The sequence below is a fragment of the Vidua macroura genome, chromosome 2, assembly GCF_024509145.1.
Source record: "Vidua macroura isolate BioBank_ID:100142 chromosome 2, ASM2450914v1, whole genome shotgun sequence".
In the NCBI taxonomy this organism is placed as follows: domain Eukaryota; kingdom Metazoa; phylum Chordata; class Aves; order Passeriformes; family Viduidae; genus Vidua; species Vidua macroura.
The window spans coordinates 75203493-75223611 of NC_071572.1; the positions used below are offsets into that span (position 1 = coordinate 75203493).

The 20119-nt window shown below is 47.4% G+C and overlaps 1 protein-coding gene across 1 annotated transcript; it reads right to left on the reverse strand.

The window, feature by feature from the left end:
• Window positions 1-1630: 1630 nt before the first annotated feature.
• On the reverse strand, window positions 1631-4082 carry LOC128804153 (homeobox protein NANOG-like). The gene is made up of 4 exons (XM_053971686.1): window positions 3887-4082; window positions 3249-3523; window positions 2426-2515; window positions 1631-2053 (listed from the first exon to the last, which is right to left on the reverse strand). The coding sequence occupies exons 1-4, from the start codon at window positions 4080-4082 to the stop codon at window positions 1631-1633; spliced, it is 984 nt and encodes a 327-aa protein (XP_053827661.1).
• Window positions 4083-20119: the final 16037 nt, after the last annotated feature.

Below are 20119 nucleotides of genomic sequence, written 5' to 3' on the forward strand. Positions count from 1 at the left end.
AATTAATACTGTTGCTAGAGAATTAACCAGAATTTATACAATGTTACTGGGATATGAATCTCCCATCCAGATGAGAAAGGAGCTCTTGTTATGTAATACAGAAAACCACGTGAACCTGGCATTTCCCTCTTTTACAGGCCAGATGTACCTTTTTCTGCTGTTAAGGTTGGTAGCCCATACATATAAGTGACACGTTCTTTTGTCCTTCTCTACACAGGCTCAAACCTCTGCTCCTCTCTCCCTTCATGTATCTACTGTACCTTACACCTTGTGAGCAGAGGACTGCAGCATTGCAACTGAAAAGTGGGGATGTGCTTTTGCACCCACACAAGCAGGTTCTGTTCAGCAAAGGACCTGCAGCAGTTTGAGCCTGAGCAGTCGGCTGCCAATTTAGCTAATTGCGCTCTGTGGGAGTACCCATTGAATTACCCCTTCCAGATGAAGGGCTTCAGTGGTGTAAGGTACTTTAAAGAACCTGGGATTAAGCCGAAACACAATTTCTGCTAGTTTGGAGTATGACTAAATAGCAACTTGGTTCTGGTTTTGTTTCAATGCTGGAGGCAGGAGATTTAGTTACTTAGTCGCAGACTTCTGGTGCCATTTGAGGTCAGTACAAGAAACCCAACAGAGCTGCATATTTAATTACGCGGGATTCCAGACCTCCAGTTGTGATCTTCTGGAGCACCAGCAGGAGGCCACACAATCTCCAGGACACTTTCTTTTGCTCCATCCTCTTTCATCAATACTTTATTTTTTTTAAAAGCATTGCTGTTCAAGGGCTAATAGAAGCACGTTACAGGGCTGCACATCAGTTCAAGCCAGCAGCTTGTCCAGTTGCCTAGTCCTAGAGCCTCCCCCGCCCTCCTTACAGTAGACTATACACCTGCATATTAAAAACAGACTGATAGACTTCTGTGACTTGCTCCTTCTTAACAATTACTTGATCCCACCCTGGGAGAAACACAGTAGGGGTTATTTTTTTCCTCCCTTTCCTCAGTACTGCAGGTCTAACCTGTGTAGCACAACCACTCTCGTAGCCAGCTGTTCAAATGCAAGCTGGTGACAGCATCACAATATTAAAATAAAGTAGTTTATTTTCAATTCAAACAACTTTGTAAGAACATTAACATTAAGAACATTGAACATTAACGAGAAAAAACAATAAAACACAACATGGACATAACATAAAACATGCTTGGTAACACTACAAAACACAAACTTTATGAAAAAATTATTCAGCAACAACAAATATTCACCTCCTTTGCAGTGGAAGCTCTGCTGCAAGACACACAGGGCAAGGATCAGAGATCACCTGCTAGAGAAGCAGCAAAGAAGGTGAGACTTGAACAACAAACAGAACTTAACCTCTGCTGCTCACAACTGCAACATTGCACACTGGCCTCAATGAATGAGGTTCAAACTCATCAATACCCAAAGCATCTTTGCCAAGGGTTAGCTATGAGCAGACAGGCACACTTAAATAGGGAACTAGCCCCAGGCAGCAGGGTGCTGAGCCCCTCCAGTAGTTAAAACAGCAGTAGTGGAGGAGAGGCAAGAAAAACAAATAGAACATGAATTCAAAACCCTGGAAATCCCATGGGTGAACACGAGAGGTGGGAGAAAAATATACTCAGACCTGAGACTCATACCCACTCTGGGTCCCCATGGGGTGCCAAGGTAACTGGCATTGATTCTGTATAGGAGAGCTCGAAAATGGTGTAACAGTGTCAGAGGTGCTCTGGAAGTTGAAGGTGTCTTCTACCTCCACGCTGACATAATCTATATTGTCAAAGTAGCTGTGATAGAAGTTCATTTGCTGGCTTAATAAACCCATGGTTTGCTGGGTATTGCAGCTTGTCCCACCTTTTCCAAAGAGCCCTTCATCCTCCAGAGATGAGAACGAGTAGAGGTTCTGCCCATTCCCGTAAGTCTGTCCGCTGCTGTAAGCCTGGTGCACGTGGGGCACAGCCTGAAAGTTCCTGCCAGAACCGGCAGGGAAGACCTGGTGGAACGTGGGTGCCATATCCATGTAGGCAGCCTGATGAACCCCATTCTAGGAGACAAAGAAAGTCGTTCAGCAGTGCAGAACCACACCAACGGCCCATTCTTTTGGATGGGTCCTCTTTTCTCCCCCAGCTCCCCCTCCAAGCCGAACAATAGCGCCTTTTTCAGGCCCATTGTCCTCCCAATAGACCAGTAATCTCAGAGATGACCGGTTAGTAATCTCCAGCTCAACGTGTCCAGGAACAACTACGCTGGGGGGAAAACTTAAAAGAAATGCCATTGTAAGCCCTGTTACGAGGAATTCAACTGGCTTGGTAGTATTGAGTCCTGTGGTTTGTTTGAATTACCAGGTTGGACATGATACACTTCTCCCCGCAGACTGGAAGAACTATGACAGGTGCTGATGGGGAAGTTTACTCACCTGTGGTAAATACATCCCTTTATCCATCCACTGGCTCTCCTTTTGGCAACGCTTAAATTTCATCCGTTGATTCTGAAACCATGTTTTCACCTAAAAGTGATGCAGAAAGGGCATAAGAAATTAGAAATTAATTTTTAAAGAGCTTACTACACATCCTTGTTTCTGCTACAATCCCCTTTCTAATACTGTAAATAATTTCAGCAGCTAACAACGTGCAGCAGATGCGGGTGGCTGTGAAATCACAGAGCTAAGACATGAAAAGTAACATTCCTACTCCTCAGATCACCACCAGACCTTTCCTGACTTCAGAAACCCTACCTAAAACAGCGGCCAAGGCAACTGCAGAAATCGGGCTGTACAGCACCATCTCATTGCTGTGCCATGGTTAGGGCTCAGGAGCGAATCGTTCTTTTAGTCAGACACAAGCAGCTGCTGGAGCAAGGACCCTCTCTCTAGGGAGAGACCATGGTGCCACTCCGACTAGGAAAGGCCACTTGCATAGCAGTGCCGGTACCTTTCTGCATTGAGAGACAACACATGTCCTTGCAGAACAGTAACCTGACTATGCACAGCCCTGCTTTGCTGCTCTGCAGGCCCTTTGAAACACCTGCACAGAGTGGGTGGATAGTGCTGGAACCAAACCTAAGACTGAGTCATAGATTTTCACACCCTCTGCTCTCTAACGTAAGAGGTAGCACTTCCAAGATAATCAAAGAAATTTCTCTCTGGGGTCCAAGAAAAACGAAAACCATGCAAAAAAAAAAAAAAAAAAAAAAAAAGAGAAAGACCCCAAATCAGCTGCTGCTCAAAGCAAGATGTTCACCTGCTTGTAGGTGAGCTCAAGGGCAGCAGCCAGCTCCCGGATCTGCTGGGGGCTGAGGTACTTCTGGCTCTGGAAGCGCTGGTGAAGGGCTTTCAGCTGCTCCTGCGAGAAGGCTGTGCGGCTCTTGCCCGTCTTCACCACACCCTTGCCTTGCGCCTTGACCTTCTGGAGAGAGGAGTGGGGAGACGGGCTCCCTGCTGCGGTAGGGCTGGTGGCGGAGTCGGGGGTGTGGTACTGGGTGAGTGTCCCAGAGCTGGAGGAAGCTGGAGAGTCAACTGAGGAGAAAAGAGAACTGGGGTGAGCAAAATAAGTCAGGGAAGACTCAAAAAACCTTGAAAGCCCAGCTTCTCGGGAGAATTTAAGATTGCGGGTGCCCTGGGGACTCGCAGGGGCTCCGCAGCCGTGGGCAGGGCAGCGCAGCGCGGGGAGGAGGGCACAGGTCGCCTCATGGCGGCACAACCGATGCGCCCCTGTTCGCCCCTTTGGCTTGGCCCGTCCCGTCCGAGCAGAGCGGGCACGCTGGCGCCCGGCTCCCGCCGCCCTTCCCGTCCGCAGCACGGCATCGCCTCCCAGCCCCGGGGCACATGGCCACTGCCAGCCCGGGGCAGCCCGATCGCTCGGCCGGCCGGCCGCGTTACCTGAGGGACTGGGCGTCTTGGCCGTGGGCAGCGGGAGCGCGTCCGGCGCCGGAGCCTCCTCGGTGGGCACGCTGTCCATGCTGCCTGCGGAGAACCAGTAATAGTCCCCATACCTGGCCGCGCCGGGGTAGAGCACATATTGCGGCGTGGCTAGGTGGGTGCTCATGGCCGGGCCGGGTGCCCCTGCCCCGAGCATGACGCGAGGTGACCGTCGGGACTGCCGGCAGTCCGCGGATAGGCACTCCTGTGCGGGGGAGATAGGGGGGATGCTTTAAGTCCGCCCCGGCCTGGCCTTGGCTGGAGGGTATTGTCATGGCCATTGTCATGTTAAAAGTTGGTTGATTGGGGGGAAGGGATTTCGACGGTATTCAGGGACCGGGGGAGGGCTGGGACACCAGGCTGCGCTTGCCAACTTGGCTGGTAGATGCCACGGTGGGGATGAGTGCATCACTCCCTGCTGGGGCGTGGGAAGGAGGTCCTTGCTCGCCCCTCGGGGCAGCAGGCCTGAGCAGAGTCGCCCGTTGAGCTGGACGGAGCTTAGCAGACATCCCCCACATTTCACAGGTCCCCACCCAAACAGAAAGAATGGTCCAGGAGCCCGCCGCGGGGCATGAGGAGACTTTGTGCGTCTGCATTGCAGATCGCAACCATCATTGCAAAGAGATAAGCCCTTCACCTCCCCGCAAGTGAATCCGGACGGGGGGAAGGGGGGATGGCCGTGTCTTGTATGGCGGGGAAGAGGGGTCAAAGAAAGCCAGGCTGCTTCTCCCAGCGGCTCGCCCAAGGCTGAGTCAGGCAGTCCTGTTCTGCACATATTCCAAGCTTCTTTTCCCCGCTATTTAAGACTTTCTAAAAAGTGATGTCTTAAAAAAAAAAAAAAAAAAAAAAAAGAGTTACACATCAGGGAGGGATGGGAATCACCGGGGCAAATTCAAAAGGAGACGAGCACTGCAGCTGTAAAAGAGCTGTACAGATCTTAAGGATTTGAAGTTAGGGCCTACGGCCTTCTTGGCGGGAATAAACTGTTTCTCTTGCCACCTCCTTCCCCAGCTATTACTGCTTACTTTAAGGAAATTAAAAACTTATCGGTAGGATCTCAAACCCGCCAGTTACAAAACCTGGAAAACCACCCGGAAAAAGTACAAACGAGGGCACGTGACGCACCAAGCAAATTCCCCACCTCCACCAGCGCAAGGAAACAGAACACAGGCAGGGGTGTAGCTACTTACCCGCTGCACTGTTAAACACCTTTAGGACCTGACAGCGGAATAGCTCCCTTGATTTCAATTTATCTCCGCCTCCCATCTTGAGTCCTAATGAGAAATGAGCCCCAGCTGGTCTCCTGAGCCAGCAAGGAAGGGTCCTTGCCGGGCTTACTATTGATCACCTTCTAAATAATGATTCAGTTTCTCAGAATCCGCACAAGATCCAGTCAGGACTATTAGGAATGTGTGAGAAAGAGGTTATAATCTCTTATAATGAAGTGTAAGGGATGAAAAGACCGAGCTAGAGCCACAGCCTGGTTCTGGCCGCAAAGCAAGCAGAGGTAGCCGGGCTGTGGGTTTCGGCCAGGTCACTCGCTCGGTGCTCGCAGAGCAGATGCACGAATGGAAAGGGACTTTCCCTCGGAGGCGAAGCCGTCCTGCTGCCCTTGGCGGGGCAGAGAGCCGTCGGTCCCCGTGTCCCCTGCTGGCACGGCTGCCCCGGGACACGCGTGATCTCCGCGGGGGCTCCCCGAGTTCCCCAAAACCAGCCCCTTGCAAAGACGGAAAAACCCGCGGGGTTTCTACATGGCCCCAGAGGTTGCGGGAACCCCCGAGTCGTCCGAGGACACACGGCTGGGGAGGATGAACCGCGGCAGAGGGATTAGAGTTTTACAGACGGAGTAACACCGCCTCTGCCAGCAAATCCTCCCTCGGAGAGCTCTGTGTGTGTGTTTGGAAAGGCAGCAGGACTGCTCACAGTCTGCAATTTTCATACATAGATCGTTTTTTTGCGTATATATCAGCTTCTGTCCCAGGGTCAGACCTGCTTTGTAGTGAGCATGCAGCTGATTTAGTTCCCCCTCGCCTTTTCTTGTGTCTTTGTTCATATTTTTGTCTTCTCATCCCATTTATTCTCCATTCCCTTTGTTTTATGCTTTAACCACTAAATCTCTTTTTCACATATTCCCTTCCAGTGAGGATAATTTGCTCCCTCACCCCAACATTACTTCTAATCAACTTACCAAATATATTTTTAATGTAATTGTGAGAGAAATAAGACTCATATAAATGTATAAAATCATACCATCTAAACTCAGAATTTATTTAGTAAAAGAAATCCAGTTTTCCCCCAAATAAATGATACACATGGAAACATATTGCAAAGGTAAATCCAGAAGTCATACAGACACAGGGAATGCTATGGGAAATATGATGTGGACATTTGGGAAGCTCATGGGGTGATCAGGTCTGGAACATCTGCCTGTGGCACCATCAGCCTTTCAGACTGGATATACTGCCCATGAATCTCTAGAGCTGATGTGCTTTTAAAAAATGTTGGGAATTTTTTTTTAATTTTAAAAATTTTAAAATCTCTAGAGATTATGTCCTTTTAAAAAGTGTTGGGAATGACTCACAGAGCAGATGCAAGTATCCACTTGTGTTTCTTTTGGAACTGTTTTCAGCTGAAACAGCAACACAGGTCAGATCTAGTCTAATCCTGTTTTCTCCAACAGGACCAAATAGCAGGAAGAATTTGGGTTTTGACCCTGGGTTGTGTCCCCCTCTCCCTTCATTCTGTGGCTAGCCCCTTCTTTTTCAGTTCTTAGCTCATTATGTACTGTGGAGCATTAGTCAGGTGAGTAATAAGTTGGCTTACTCTTGACAGGCATCCCCTCACCCATGAAATTGTAAAGACATCAGCACACATCTTTCCTATCAAGTGTATGGGACTGAATGCAGCCACTCACTGGGTTTGTAGCATGCTCTAACAAACCCTTTCTGTAGTGCTTCAGCAGCAGAGACAGAAGCTCAGGTGCAAACACAGTCTTGGCCTCTTTGTCTAAGCACAGTGAGATGGGACTGTGCCTGGAATGTGTTTCATTCAGGAAGTTCCCCCTACAAGGATCTCCCATTATTCTCAGTAGGGTCCCTACCTTCAGAGGGCTGGAGCTCAAGCTTGCTCTGAAGTGATGCAAAAGCACCAGTTCACATAGATGGAGGCTGGGGAAGCACCAGCTGGTTAATGCTCTAAATCCGGCTCTGGAGCTCACACCACTGGCTCAGAAATGCTGGGGTTTTCCTACCTCAGAACATCGCTAAACTAATTTTGATCAACAGGATAATGCTGTAGGGGTAGAGATTGTCTCAAACTTTACATAGATTAGGTGCTCTCCTGCCTCCCGCAGCTGGCTGTAATGTGGGTCGCCTGTGTTTTGGTAAATGTTGTGAAGTGCCACTGCGTGTCGCTGTGCCATTCTGCTCATGTTGGAGGTGCTCAGCGGGGCAGCAGGGTGCTGGCTCGGTATTACTGCACAGGGAACCACGGCCAGAGCCCCACTGCCCCTCGGAGATTTTCCTGGGAACCACCATCCTCTGACAGCGATGTGTGTGCTTGGGTGTCGGAACCCAGAATGTCCCTCAGACACTCTTAGATGTTCCGGGCCCAGGTCAGAAGCATCTGAGACCCTGGCATGCAGCCAGAAACCCCTGTGGTTTTGAATCTGATCCAAGGAACAATTTACCAGCCTTGCAGGAAGAACAAGAAATCACAAAAGTTTAGATATTATAGTAGAAGTAGTCACAAAGTGAAAGGAAGAATCTTTGAGTGCTGTACAGGGGGGTTTTAGGCCTTGTACAGAGGAGTCTAAGTTTTATACATAAGAGTCAAAAGTTCTAAGATAGAGAGATTTGAGTGTGCCCTGTCCTCCTTCTTTCTCCTTCCTAAACTCCCTGTTCATAGTAATGTTGACACTCACAAGTTAGTTTAAGTAGAAAATCTCCATTCTATATAAGTAATAAGCATTAGAGAAAAACCATAAACATTTAACACATAATGTATAATATAAAAGATGACACCAACCCCCTAGAAAGTCAAAGTCAGTAAGTGTGTATGTGTGCCTTTATCTGAGCTACTGAATTGACCACAGCAGTTAAAAAAAAATATTTTAGATAACATACAATAAACTACCTTGAAACCAGATTACTAAAAAGTACTAAGTCTTTCTTTGAAAGCACAGGTTAGAAGAAAAACTTTTCCATCTTTCAGGGTCACCCCAATGTGGGGGTGAGCCCTAGTACTTGGGGAGGGCAACTAGAAATCCTTGCCTTGTGTTCTGTTGAGCTTGTCTGAGCTTTCATCCCAAGCAGGCACCTTTAATTTTATTAATTTATTTTTGTGAAATTTTATTATTTTATTTTATGTTGTAAGCAAACACACCCCAAGTTAGGCATATGAAAACACTCCTGTCCTGCAGACTTCAGTACTTGCCAGGCCCTTGGCTCTGGACAGCCTGTCTCAGGTAGCATGGTCATAGCCTGCAGTCTGGACCCAAGATGACAGACTGTAGAAAGAAGGGAATCAAGAAAGAATAACAAAAATTAGGCCCTCATTCATATTAAAATACAGTTTTTCTTTCTCTTGACTCTTTAGGGGAGTAGGTAGAGAAAAGAACAAATCTTCTCCCTGCCCCTGGCAGCCCAGTCTCTGAATGCCTTGAGAATTACTGGGTGATGTGGCCCTTTGTTAGTAGTGCAGGAACAGACTGGCACGGGACATCCATGGCACAAAGCCAAGTGCCTCCCTGAAAAGGCAAGAAAGCTGCCTGTCAAAAAGCAGGTGGGAAGTAGGCTAGTGAGAACATGAATTTCTAGGTCTGTTCTTTCATGATAGGTCTGTTCTTTCTTTCTCAGTCCTTCATCCATGCCTGCCATGCACTTGATGCCAGAGTGCTGTAGCTGTAAGCACTCATCTCAAGAAGCCTCTCCTACGAGTGCCCATCAGCTGGAATATGGAGCAGTCTTGCAAGCAGCTTGGAGCCAGGGTTATGTGAAGTCCTGGGGAACATGGAGACGTGCATTTCGGGCAAAAACCTTCCGAGCACCCTCTCTGCTGTAATCCTCCCCCCTCCCCGCTATCTCTGGTGTGGTTGTTCCCACAGGCTCTGTTAGTAGTCCTCTTACTAAAAGCAAAGAGCATAGACAGAGCTGTCTTCAAATGGTTTCTGCTGTTTCCAGCTTAAGGGGGGAACGATAAATCCCATGTTTCCCACTGTACCAAGGTCCTGTGGGTGTCATGAGCCACTTCCCCCACTCTTCTCGAAAGGCTGCTCTGTATCAAGCACTTTGTCTTTTGCTCTCCAAACACACACCACTCGTGAACTCTGAAATTACACAGAAGGGTTTTTTTCCCCCTCCACTGAGACATCTTTGTCTTCCTCATTCTCATAGGGTTCCTTCCTATGTATCCTTCCTACTTCCTACAAAATCCAGTGCTGCCAGAGCCTTCAGTTCAAGCAGGACACTGACGTGGTGGCTGAGTCTCGTGCTCTGTCAAGTTCACCACGTATTATGGCACCTGCTTTCTCCCACATCTCTTATCTGAGGATGATCCCATGTATGTCCGCATGGTAAATTAATGTCAGGACAGAGCTAATGAGGATTATGTGCCAAGTAGGTGGCTGTAATCACACTCGTGCAGGCCATAAGTGGGCACACAGTCTGGAAGTGCTTCTAACACATCCCACAACCAAATTCTTCCAAGTTTGCACATACTTCTCAGGCAGCTCGCTGTGCCAAATCTGTGCTATCTGGGTTTTTGTAAGTCCCAGGAAATCCCCAAAGGAGCAGATCACCTGTGGTGCAAGTGTCTAATTACAGCGAATGCTAGCATTAGGAAAAACGGTGCTCAGTTTTCAAATCTGTCAGGACTTGAGACAGGGATCCCCCCATTGCCTGGCCCTTGTCCCCACCTATGCACCCTCTGCTTTTCTCCAAGACGGGCTCTTGCACATGCATTCATGAGCCATTAGCAAGTGTTAGAGCCTGAGGCTCCCTGGCTGGCACCCGCTCTACATCTCAATGGCAGAGCCGGGTAAGCCCAGGGCTGTGGAATGGGATCTGCAAGTGGATGTTGTCTGAGCCGCCTGACGGAAGAAAAAGATTTACCTGCTTTTGTCTGACAATATTTAGATGGCCGACTTGGCTGAGATGGAAAGAGAAAGAGACAAAGAAGAGACGAACAGTGAGAGGGTGGAGCTTTTTAAACTGGGTGTCATTTGTCTAGGTAGGAATTAAATCCAGTGAAGGGTGGGAAGTGGGTAGGGGAACATACCACTGCCATAAATTATTGGTGTAAAGGTTAAAATTACCTGTACTTCATCTTCTTTAAATTCCATGGAGCTCAAATTAGGCTGTGAAAGCACATCTTATGGGGGCAGCAACAAAACAAAGAGACAATAGTATGAACTGCATCTCTCCCCAGCTGCAAGGTGCATCTCTCCCCAGGTGCAAGGTCAGAAGCCACAGAATCATACAGTGGAAGAACTCCAGACCCCCAGACTACTGTGACAAAAATAAAAATGCTTCTCCAGCAGAGCTTAGTCATGATGGAGCCATGACTGTGTTGAGAAAAACATTTTGCTAAAAATTCCTTGTTTAACCCCAGTTGTGTCTTTCATGCAAACTCTGGGGTTAAGACAAGCCTGAGAACAACTTCTCTTAACCCCACTCACGACCATATTGTTTTGCTGTAATTATAAACAGCCTAATAATAGTGTCAAAAGTGCTTGCAGATGCAAAGTAATCTTGCATAGTATTTAATGGCTTTGGTGCAGAGATGCAGGTGTCAGTTGTGATCCAGCAGGGCCCTGTGATGTGGTAGTGCCTCAGATGTCTCTCTTCACTCACTGCATCCATCAAACTTCACCAATTCTCCAGTAGAAATGGTCAACTCAGGTGTAATTAATCTCTCCTCAGCCACTGCAGTTCACAGACAGCACACTGACACAAACCACCAAAGATTTCAGTTTCTATTAGTATCCACCTGTTCTGTGAACCAATGTGCTGGCACTCTTTTCCTGTGATTTGATCCCCAGAGAATACATGTACACTGCTCATGGGATTCAACATTGTCATCTTCATTGGCCTTCTTGTGTCTTGAGAGAGATGCTTGGAGCACCTGGAGCTGTCCTCGAGGTGCTGAATGATGCAGGCATGGAAGTGCCAAGGGCTGCTGGCAGCCTGCTTAACAGCAATCTGCTATGGCACCAGGGAACAGGAGGAGAAGCAAATTCTCAGAATCAGGCTGTTCTATGTAACATCCTCTTTGTAGCTTTAAAACTTCCCTTATGGTGAAACACATGAACATCTTGTTTCAGTCTCCTGAAATAAAGGCCAGAAAGGAGGGAGTTCGTCCAGTGGGACAGGTGCTGATTTCTGTTCCCTTTGTGTAACCAGGAGCAGGGAGGGACTGTCCCATGACAATCAAAGGACACACATCGACTTGGGTAGCACTGAAGTTTAAGATTTTTTTCTGTGCTTGTAAGAGTGCACCTGACGGCACACTCTGACCCTTTATTTACATGTGGCAATACATGCATTCCAGGATAAAGAAATAAAGCTAGACACAGTGAGATAAAGCTGAGCCACAATAAGTAGAGGGGAGGTAAGAGAAAAAGAGAACAGAAAACCATTTTATTAGGTCCAGGTTCCTAGATTGCCTTCATCGTTATAGTGTCTGAGCATTTTCCGGTGGATTATTCAGTGGCCTGACTCAGATCTGCCACATGTGGTTCTTTGTCTCTTTCTCATCCTCTCCTCAGGGAGACAGCTGCACTTGTTGTGGAAGATTTAACTTTGGCTCAGCAGGCTTGGTTCTGGGGCTTGTTCATAACATGCTTGCAGCTGCCTGTATTTGAGGAGTGTGTTGGAAATGTGCACCTTTTACTCGGAAGTGAAGCAGTGAGACCAGGGCATGCTGTAGCACGGGCTTATTATGATCCCTGAGACACCTCTGCTTCCTGCTTAGACTAGATTTGCACAGGGTTAGGGAGCTCCCTGCTATCAGTACAGCGGAACTGCTGAGACCAGTAGATGTCAGCTGTCAACTTCAGAGACGTAAAGGAACATACTGGCCTGAGGCCACTGGGTACATCAAGGTGTTGAGCTGGGTAGTCTGGCAAGTAGGGGCCAGCCTCAGTTAGAAAACACAGCTCAGTTGCAAGAAAAAGCAGGTCAACAGGGATGGATGAAACACTCTCCAGTCCTGTCCTTGTGCTCGCTGAAGTCTACTGACTTAGGAGGTTGCCTACACTCTTTGCCAGCTGATATTGGGAGGAGAGGAGAGTTTCACTTTATATTAATTGTCAGCAGAAGTATAACTGGCCAGCTGGTCTGATCCAGTATTTTGGGATGTAGAGTACTTAGAATACAATAAATGTCCAAGATAACTGAGGGATATCTGCTGTTCCACTGTGCTGGGTCCATCACAAACCCATGTTCATCAGGGAACTTTCCATATTAGAGAAAGACCTTACCTTATCAGGAACTGCTATTCTAGGGTACATCTCCAAGCCAGCTCTTAACTCTCTGGTTTGGTTATGGATAATGATGGAGTTTGGACAGTTTGAAGCTAAAAAAGTATCAGCTGAGATGCTGGGTAAACACTCTGGCAGTGATCTGAAAGAGTGGTATCTAAACTGCAAGAAGATGCCATGTGCTGACATTGGGTAATTCTGTGGCAAAATGATCTATCCTTGGCCTGGTCTGGTGTGAGCTAAATGGTCAAATTATTGGGTATGGGGAAGGACTGAAAATAACACAGAGACTCTTCAGTATAACTGACAAAAGAAAAATACAGGCTTAATTAATTGCTTCCCAGAAACAGGTCACAGCCTACCTCCCCACCCTCAGCAGTGCACATAGCAGTGTGTAATTGCAATTGCTTTGTTAGTCCTCTCCCCCACCCACATGCCAGGAAACTGAGGCACCAGGCTGTGTGATGGCCCAGCACTCCTGCCAGGCCTGGAGCAAGCATTAGGTGGTTCACAAGTCTTTGACAGCTTGCATTCTTAGGCTGAGCAGAAGTGAAGATCCCTGTTCTACTAAAGTGAGGATTTGCCATGGCATCACTTCCTGGCCAGACTGCCGTTTGTATTTAGGGAAGCAGTGTATAGGCTTTGACACCGCTGCTTTCTGTGCCCCAGCCCTGGGCACTGCACAGAGTAGGCTGGTTGGATCTGTCACAAGGACAAACAGCGTCTCCCACCGACCCTTGCTGGGACAGATATGCCCTGCCAGGAGGGCAGTGTGGCAGCTGGCTGGTTCGTATCCCAAAATACAGCCTCAGGGAGCTGTGGAGCTTTCATTGTGTGCTCCTGCCTTGTGCTACTGCCCGGGGACAGGGGCCATCCTGGCGTTACCCTCAAATCCTCGGAGGGAGCGCCATTTCAGGCAGAGAATGAGTCACTTCGCATCAGTCCAAGCAAGGCGGTGACCCGAGTACTCAGCTCCTCAGGGGGTTCTGCGTTATGCAATCAGCTCCATCCCACACCCAAAAAGAAGAAAAGGGGTCTGCATCCCAACACCGTGGCTGGGAGCCCATCCAGGTTTGGTGGCAGTGACCCTGACGTGAGGGAGAGCCGCTCCTGGGACACAGCAACAGGTGGAGAAGGGCCCCTGAAGGAGGTCAGCCTTTCACAGGCGGGTCGCTTCTGCTAAACCTGAGCGTCCTCCGGCTCGGCTCGGCTCGGCACGGCACGGCACGGCACGGCACGGCACGGCACGGCACGGCACGGCACGGCACGGCACGGTCGCTTTCTGGGACAGGTGGCGGGAAGGCCGAACTGCAGGGCCGGGGATCATCCCCCCTGCCGCGGCCCTGCCGTGCTTCACCGTGCGGCGGCCACCGAGCGGCAGCAGACAGCCGCGCCGAGAGGCTCCCGCATCCCGCGTCCTGCATCATGGCTCCCGCATCCCGGCTCCCGCATCCCGCATCCCAGCTCCTGCCTCTCCGGCGGCGCCGGCCAGCAGAGCAGGAGCGTTGCCTGCCCGAGTCCCCGTGGGTCCCGAGCAGCTTCGGCGCCATCCTTATTGTTATAAATTGATGTGATTCGTGCTAACAAAATTGTAATTATACCAGTAAATTGGGAAAATAATTGGAAAAGTATATGTGATTAGTGTTATGAAGCAGATGGGTTTCTTCAAGAATACATGTGGGAAGTAGGAGTTGGATTCAGCCTTGGGAATGGAAGAAGTCAGGAACTGACTCCCAAACCAAAATTGACATCAACTGAGTTAAAAGACAGCTCCCAGAGCAGGATTGACCTTGAATATGAATAAAGTTGGGACCATTCCAGACAGGGAGTCTAAAACAGTGGTCTTATCTATAAAATAAATAAGGTTTAATTGGAACATAATGCTTACTTATATAACACCAAGCTTAATGCGCATGCACCTCCTGCCAGGTTATCCAGAGGACATGTGAGGAAGACCTTTGGCCTTCCTCCAAGAAGACCCCCAAAGAGACCAGAAGACCCCATAGCAACAACGGGAGCATGCACTGTGCAGTAGAGTGACATAGATTTCAAGAGTATATAAGTTGTGTTTGGATCCTTTTGCCTTTGTACAGGAGGCAGGGTGGGAAGCCCTTCCCGTATCCCGATTGATCGTTTTTTTCTTATGCTTTATCCGAATCACTGCCAAATTTCTTTTCTGTAACTATTGAATTGTATCTGATTGTATTATTTCATCTCAATTAAAATTGCTGACCTCAATTAAAAGTGCTGCTAAATTTTAAGTTTGTAGTTTATGGAATTGGACATATGGGACCTCATTCATAACATTATCATTGCTGAGGACGTGTCACACGACATGCAGGGAGCGTGGTGAACCCCACCATGATGTGCAGTGATATCAGCCACAACAGCACCTATATCCAGGAATTTGTGTTTACACAGTTTTGCACCCTAAATAAGAGCTTGAAAACACAGCAGCTCGTCCAGCAAAATGTTTCTTGTGCCTTTCTGCCCTTTTCCTTGACTTCCCTTCTTTAGGCTCACAGCTCACCCCTGTGCTTGGGACATGATTTCCTGTTGCTGGCAGCAAACCCCAGACGCAGCCTCTGTAAATGAACTGGCATCAACTGGCATCAACGTAACTGGCTGCAAGCTGGCCCAGCTTAATTGCTGCAAAATGCGCATCTTTGCCTGTTTGCACAGTGGGAGGGACTAGCATCCTTTCGAGCATGACAAGCCAGGCTCCAACTGTCCTTTCTGCGAAGGAAAGACTGAATACGACTCTAGGAATCTTGTACAGGTGTTGTCTTGGCTGTTCTGTTCTCGCTGGCAGCTGAGATTCACTCCTTTTGTGTTTCTTTCAGTATGATACCATTACCAGCTCCTGGCTTTGCCGAAGGCCGTTCAAATTCTCAATGGGTGCATTTTTTTGCTCCCCATGCTGCAGGCAAGTGACTCATTCCTAGAGTTTCCACTCGACCCATACAATAAAGGCCCCAGCTGGGAGAAGTTTCCTGTGCAAATAAGCACTTCATCCAGAATAGTTTCAGAAGATGTTTAATCTGTAGGGTGTAAACCCTGGGGGTATGTGGCCTGAGGTCCTGAAGGGCTCATTGGTTTGAGAATCAAGCAGGCTAAATGAAAGGAGGCTGAACTTCCCCTCCTTTAGGGTGATGCTGCTAACATTTCCCAGCAGGACTGTAGCCTATGAAAGAATCCAGTCTGGCAAAGATTAAGGGCTTCAGTCACACTAGGAGGAGGATTTCTTTTTCTTCCACCAGCTGTCAAGATCTTCTGGTCTGTCCCCCCTGTACATGGACTGAATAAATTTTGTAGTGTTGTAGACTATCCAGCATTTCTTCCCCTTGCACAGTCAGGATGGAAGTGTGGCTGTCTCTGGCCCATCACTGATCTCTCCTCAGGATTTTCCACTTCTTTTTGTTCTCTCTCTTATTTGCTTTCACTTCTCCCCTGCATTTTTTCCTGTTCATTTTCTTCTCCAGATGGCCTGTCATTTTAAATTCTCATCTCCCTGTATTTTTTTTCCTTCCTGACTGTATATCCTTGTTATATTTCTTCGCTTCTGTGTGATGTGCAGCAGTCTGGGGCCATTAACCAGAGAGAGCATCATTTGAAGACAAACATAATCTCTCAGAGAGCTGATTTTGAAGCACCAGTTGCTTGCAGCTGCAACTGTAGTTGCCATCACCTGTAAGGATGCAGGCACTATTTTTTTTTTTTCATGGAGAAGAACAATTCTCATGGTTTTATGGTGCTCTTTCACTGTTGTCCATTTATATTGTGGGGATATTTAGATGCTCTCAGCATGCATGTTGCTGGCACCACTAAGGACATCAGTGCTGAGAACTTTCCACCAACCATGCTGCTGTGACAGCCTCTCTCTCTAGTGACAATCTGTCCAATCAAAAAGGGAATGGTATCAACCTGGCAGCTTCATCTGCTTTCCAGCTCTGCTTCCTAGATCACAGTCAGATTGCATCAGGCTTATTTGTGTGCTCAGAAGAGCCAAAGTAACAATATTTTTTAATCTCTAACTTTCAGCTGTTTCTATGCTCTCCTGTGTGCTGATAGTGGTTTTTTTTTTTTGTTTTTTTTTTTTTTTTTTTTTTTTTTTTTTTTTTTGGTGTCAAAATATATTGTATCTTAGAAAGCCTCACAGGTAGTCCTTTCTTGCCTAACAGTAAGGATGACAGGATCCCAGAAAGTTTCTGTGGCTGTAGCACAGTGAGATTTACGATTTCATAGCCAGGGGGCAGGAGGACTTTCCCACCCTATAATGTTTAATATCCAAACTAGTTTCAGTGTGTTGTGGATACTAACCAGCTCAGCAGTCCCTTCAGCTATGACAGTGCTCACCTCTTATTTAAAACTCAGACACTTTCCTTGGGGAACTCTCCTGCCCCAGTGGCAGTAACAGACAAGTGTGGGGGACAGCAGAAGAAAAGGTGTGAGCTGTACTTGCTCCAGCATCAGTGTCTGTATGTCTATAAGCCTCAGCCTTCTGATGCAGCTGTCAAAAGGTAAATTCCACCCAAGTATGCTTAGTCCCATCTTTTGCTCTCCTCAGATAAAGACAATCTGTTTCTGCAGCCCTTTGAGCTCGTTTCTATCCTGGGGACACAGCACTGTGTGTAGGAATGACAGCTGAGCTGGCCAGCATAATTTGGTTTTCATAGGGAAAAGTTGCTTGGACAGAACCAAAAGGTTGTTGTGAGAGGAGGAGATTAGCTGGGTAGCATATCCTGGGTGAGACTTGGGTTCATAGCTCCTTTTAATCCTGGCTCAGTGGAATCCCTGCTGCATGCCACAGGCTATCAGCTTTTTTATAGGACAACACAGGATGTGGGGTAGAAGCCAGTGAGAGTGGGAGGGAAGGAGGGACCCTGTTAGCACTGTGACTCAGAATAGAAGCATCTCATTAGAGTGAGGCTTTTCAGGAAACAGAACTGCTGATTTATGGCCAGCTGTATTTGAGCTTGGCTGAAGTCAGTCAGGGAAGGTATTTCTGGGAAAACAGAACTTCCCAGGTGTGTGATACCTTGTTTCATATCACATTTTGGTTTGCTTGCATGCCCGGTCGTTTTTTGCCAAAACCCATTTGTTACTTTGCAGAGCTGCTCTCTAAACTATTTTACTACCTTCTGCAGAACTGACTGGATTAGAATTAAACGTTATAAAAACCTATGGAGGAGACCGTTTACCCTGTCCCTCCTGATAACAGAACTGCAAGATTGGCAACTGGCAGCAGAACAGCAACAATGAATTGCCAGGGATAGTCCTGCTGCAGTCCTATGAATAATTTGTGCAATAGTAAGTGGAGCTATCTTGCTTCAAAACATCTGCAAAGATATGATGCAAGCCCAATAACTTGGACTATTGTTTTGGGATTTGGACTTAAGCCCATTTCACAGCTCTCCCTGTTCCTTCTTCTTTAGGTATTGCTACAGAATCCCTGTACAGACAGACTTGCTTGAAGTCAAGATAAAACTATCCTGGCTCACGTATATTTCCAAGGCTAAAGACCAGGACGAACTGGGGCCAGAGAGAAGAAAATGTAGTTTCCTCATTCCTTGTCTTGCAGAAGACTTCACTTCAATTGCGATTTTTTTTCATGTCTTGTGCTTTTGCCCAGACCCTTTGCCCTACCATCCCCTGCACAGCCACTATACTGTTAGAGAAACTCTTTATCCCTGTGTCTCCTTTCACTCACTGCTGCTGCAGCTTGGATTTTCCTTTTGGAGATGCACAGATTCAAGAGAGGAGATGACACAGGATAACTTGGGGACAGAGATCAGAGACAAATTCCACTGCCTAGACTCATTGTCTTTGTATCTGAAAAGAAGCCTACACCCACTAGGGTCTAACCACAGGGCAGGCAGGGGTTTCCCCAGAGCTGTTGGTGCTGCAGCAGCAAAGGGCTGTCTGTGGGCTGGAATGAGACAGGGCATTTTCAGGCTGGGGAGAGGAGCAGAGGTGGCCTCAATCCCCAGAGACAGGCGCCCCATTGCCTGTGCCTGCTGTGAGCTGTGCCAAAAGCAAGAGCGGGGGCCAAACCTGCCCAAGTCTGCCCAGCTCTGCCAGCTCATTCCTCCCACTGCTGTGCTGAGGATGTGTAGGCAGCTGCCTGCTGCCACTGGGGCAGCATTGAAGCTGGGTAGTGCTGAGAGGTGGACTGACTTCTGTTACCACTCCAAGAAATTCCTCTAGTAATGGAAAGGGCCCTGCAAATGGACAAGTAGAGCTGTATGGAGGTGTGTTGTATCCCAGCCTGGCTTTCTTTGCCTGTCTGACTTATGTTCCCTCTATATGGGAAGAGCTTCTTTGATAAACTGGAGTAATCAAGGGGAAGTGTCACTATTTAGAGTGGTTTCTTGGCAGTGAGAAGTGTCTGGATAGCACAGGAATGATGCAGAAAAGGGAGACCGCCCTTAAAGAGTGAGGGGAAATACTTTACACTATTGTACTGCTCAGGCAGACTTTCCCCATCTTTCTTTTTTTCAAACACCAGCTTTCAAAACAGAAGCTATTTCACCATCTTCCCCCATCATCAAAACCCTTTGAAAATCATTAGGGAATCATATGCTTCATATAAAGATAAAACAAGCTTAGAAACAGGAATCAGTATTTTTTTTTTTTCTGGGGTATTTATTTGCCCTTTGTTTTTTGAGTTCTGAACTATCCTTTCTGTTCTTTGTCCCACGGGCCTGAGCAAATATTTAATGTCAGATGAGTGGCTGTGATGCAGGTCTTAAGCTAGAGGGGCTGAGATGTAGGAAAAACCTTCAGAATCTGACAGCAGAGGTCAACAACATCCAAAAGGCTACAGAGAGAGCTGGGGAGTGCTGTAGTTTTTTGATAAGCTGATTTTGGTGACAATTGCCTTCCATAAATCTCCTGGCTTGTACAGATTCTCCTGTCCTGTCCAACTATGTGAGGTGATAAAGCCTCCTTAACAGGATTTATAATAGGTATGGGGTCAGAAAGGCCCAGCTGTTGGGGGACCAACATCTAATATGTGCCTAGGAAATACTTCCTGATACTCTACAAATTTTCAAAAGAGGAAAATAAATTACAAAAATGCAGTTATGTTTTGATTTCTATTTCATCAAGTAATAAAGAGCAGCATATTGAATGTTATAAATTGAACTAAAACATTATGACTCATATGTCCCATGACTGAACTATCAGGAACAAGATGTTTTGTATTTCTGGTTGAGTTACCTACATGCTGATGATCTCACATCATGTTTTTCATTGCCATATTCAAGTTTTCACTGAAATAACAAATATGACCAGAGTGCCTAAGAGGCAAAATGACCGAGGGCACTTTGATCACTCATCAGTTTTCATCTTTTCTTTGTTGGCTGTCTACAAATCTAGTTACCTAACCTGCTTTATTTATAGCCCCATCAGATCCCTGTAACTAATAATACTTATTATTTACCCAGCAGACTCCTGAGCCAGACCTCCTTAATGCCAGACCCTTGCAGTGCTGTTGGTCCCTGGTAGGTGCTGTGGCTTTGTTCTAGTTCAGGTCACATTCTGACAGGGCTCTGCTGACTCCTCCCAGCTGAGATTTTGTGCTAGCACATTTCTGTGCCATGCCTTGCCTGTGAGGAGCTGGTGCTCCAGGTGGTCCTGAGCATGGCTCGTGCTGTGCATTGCAATGATCCATTCCTGTTGCACAGAGCAGATGTCTGGGCAGCTTCCCAGGA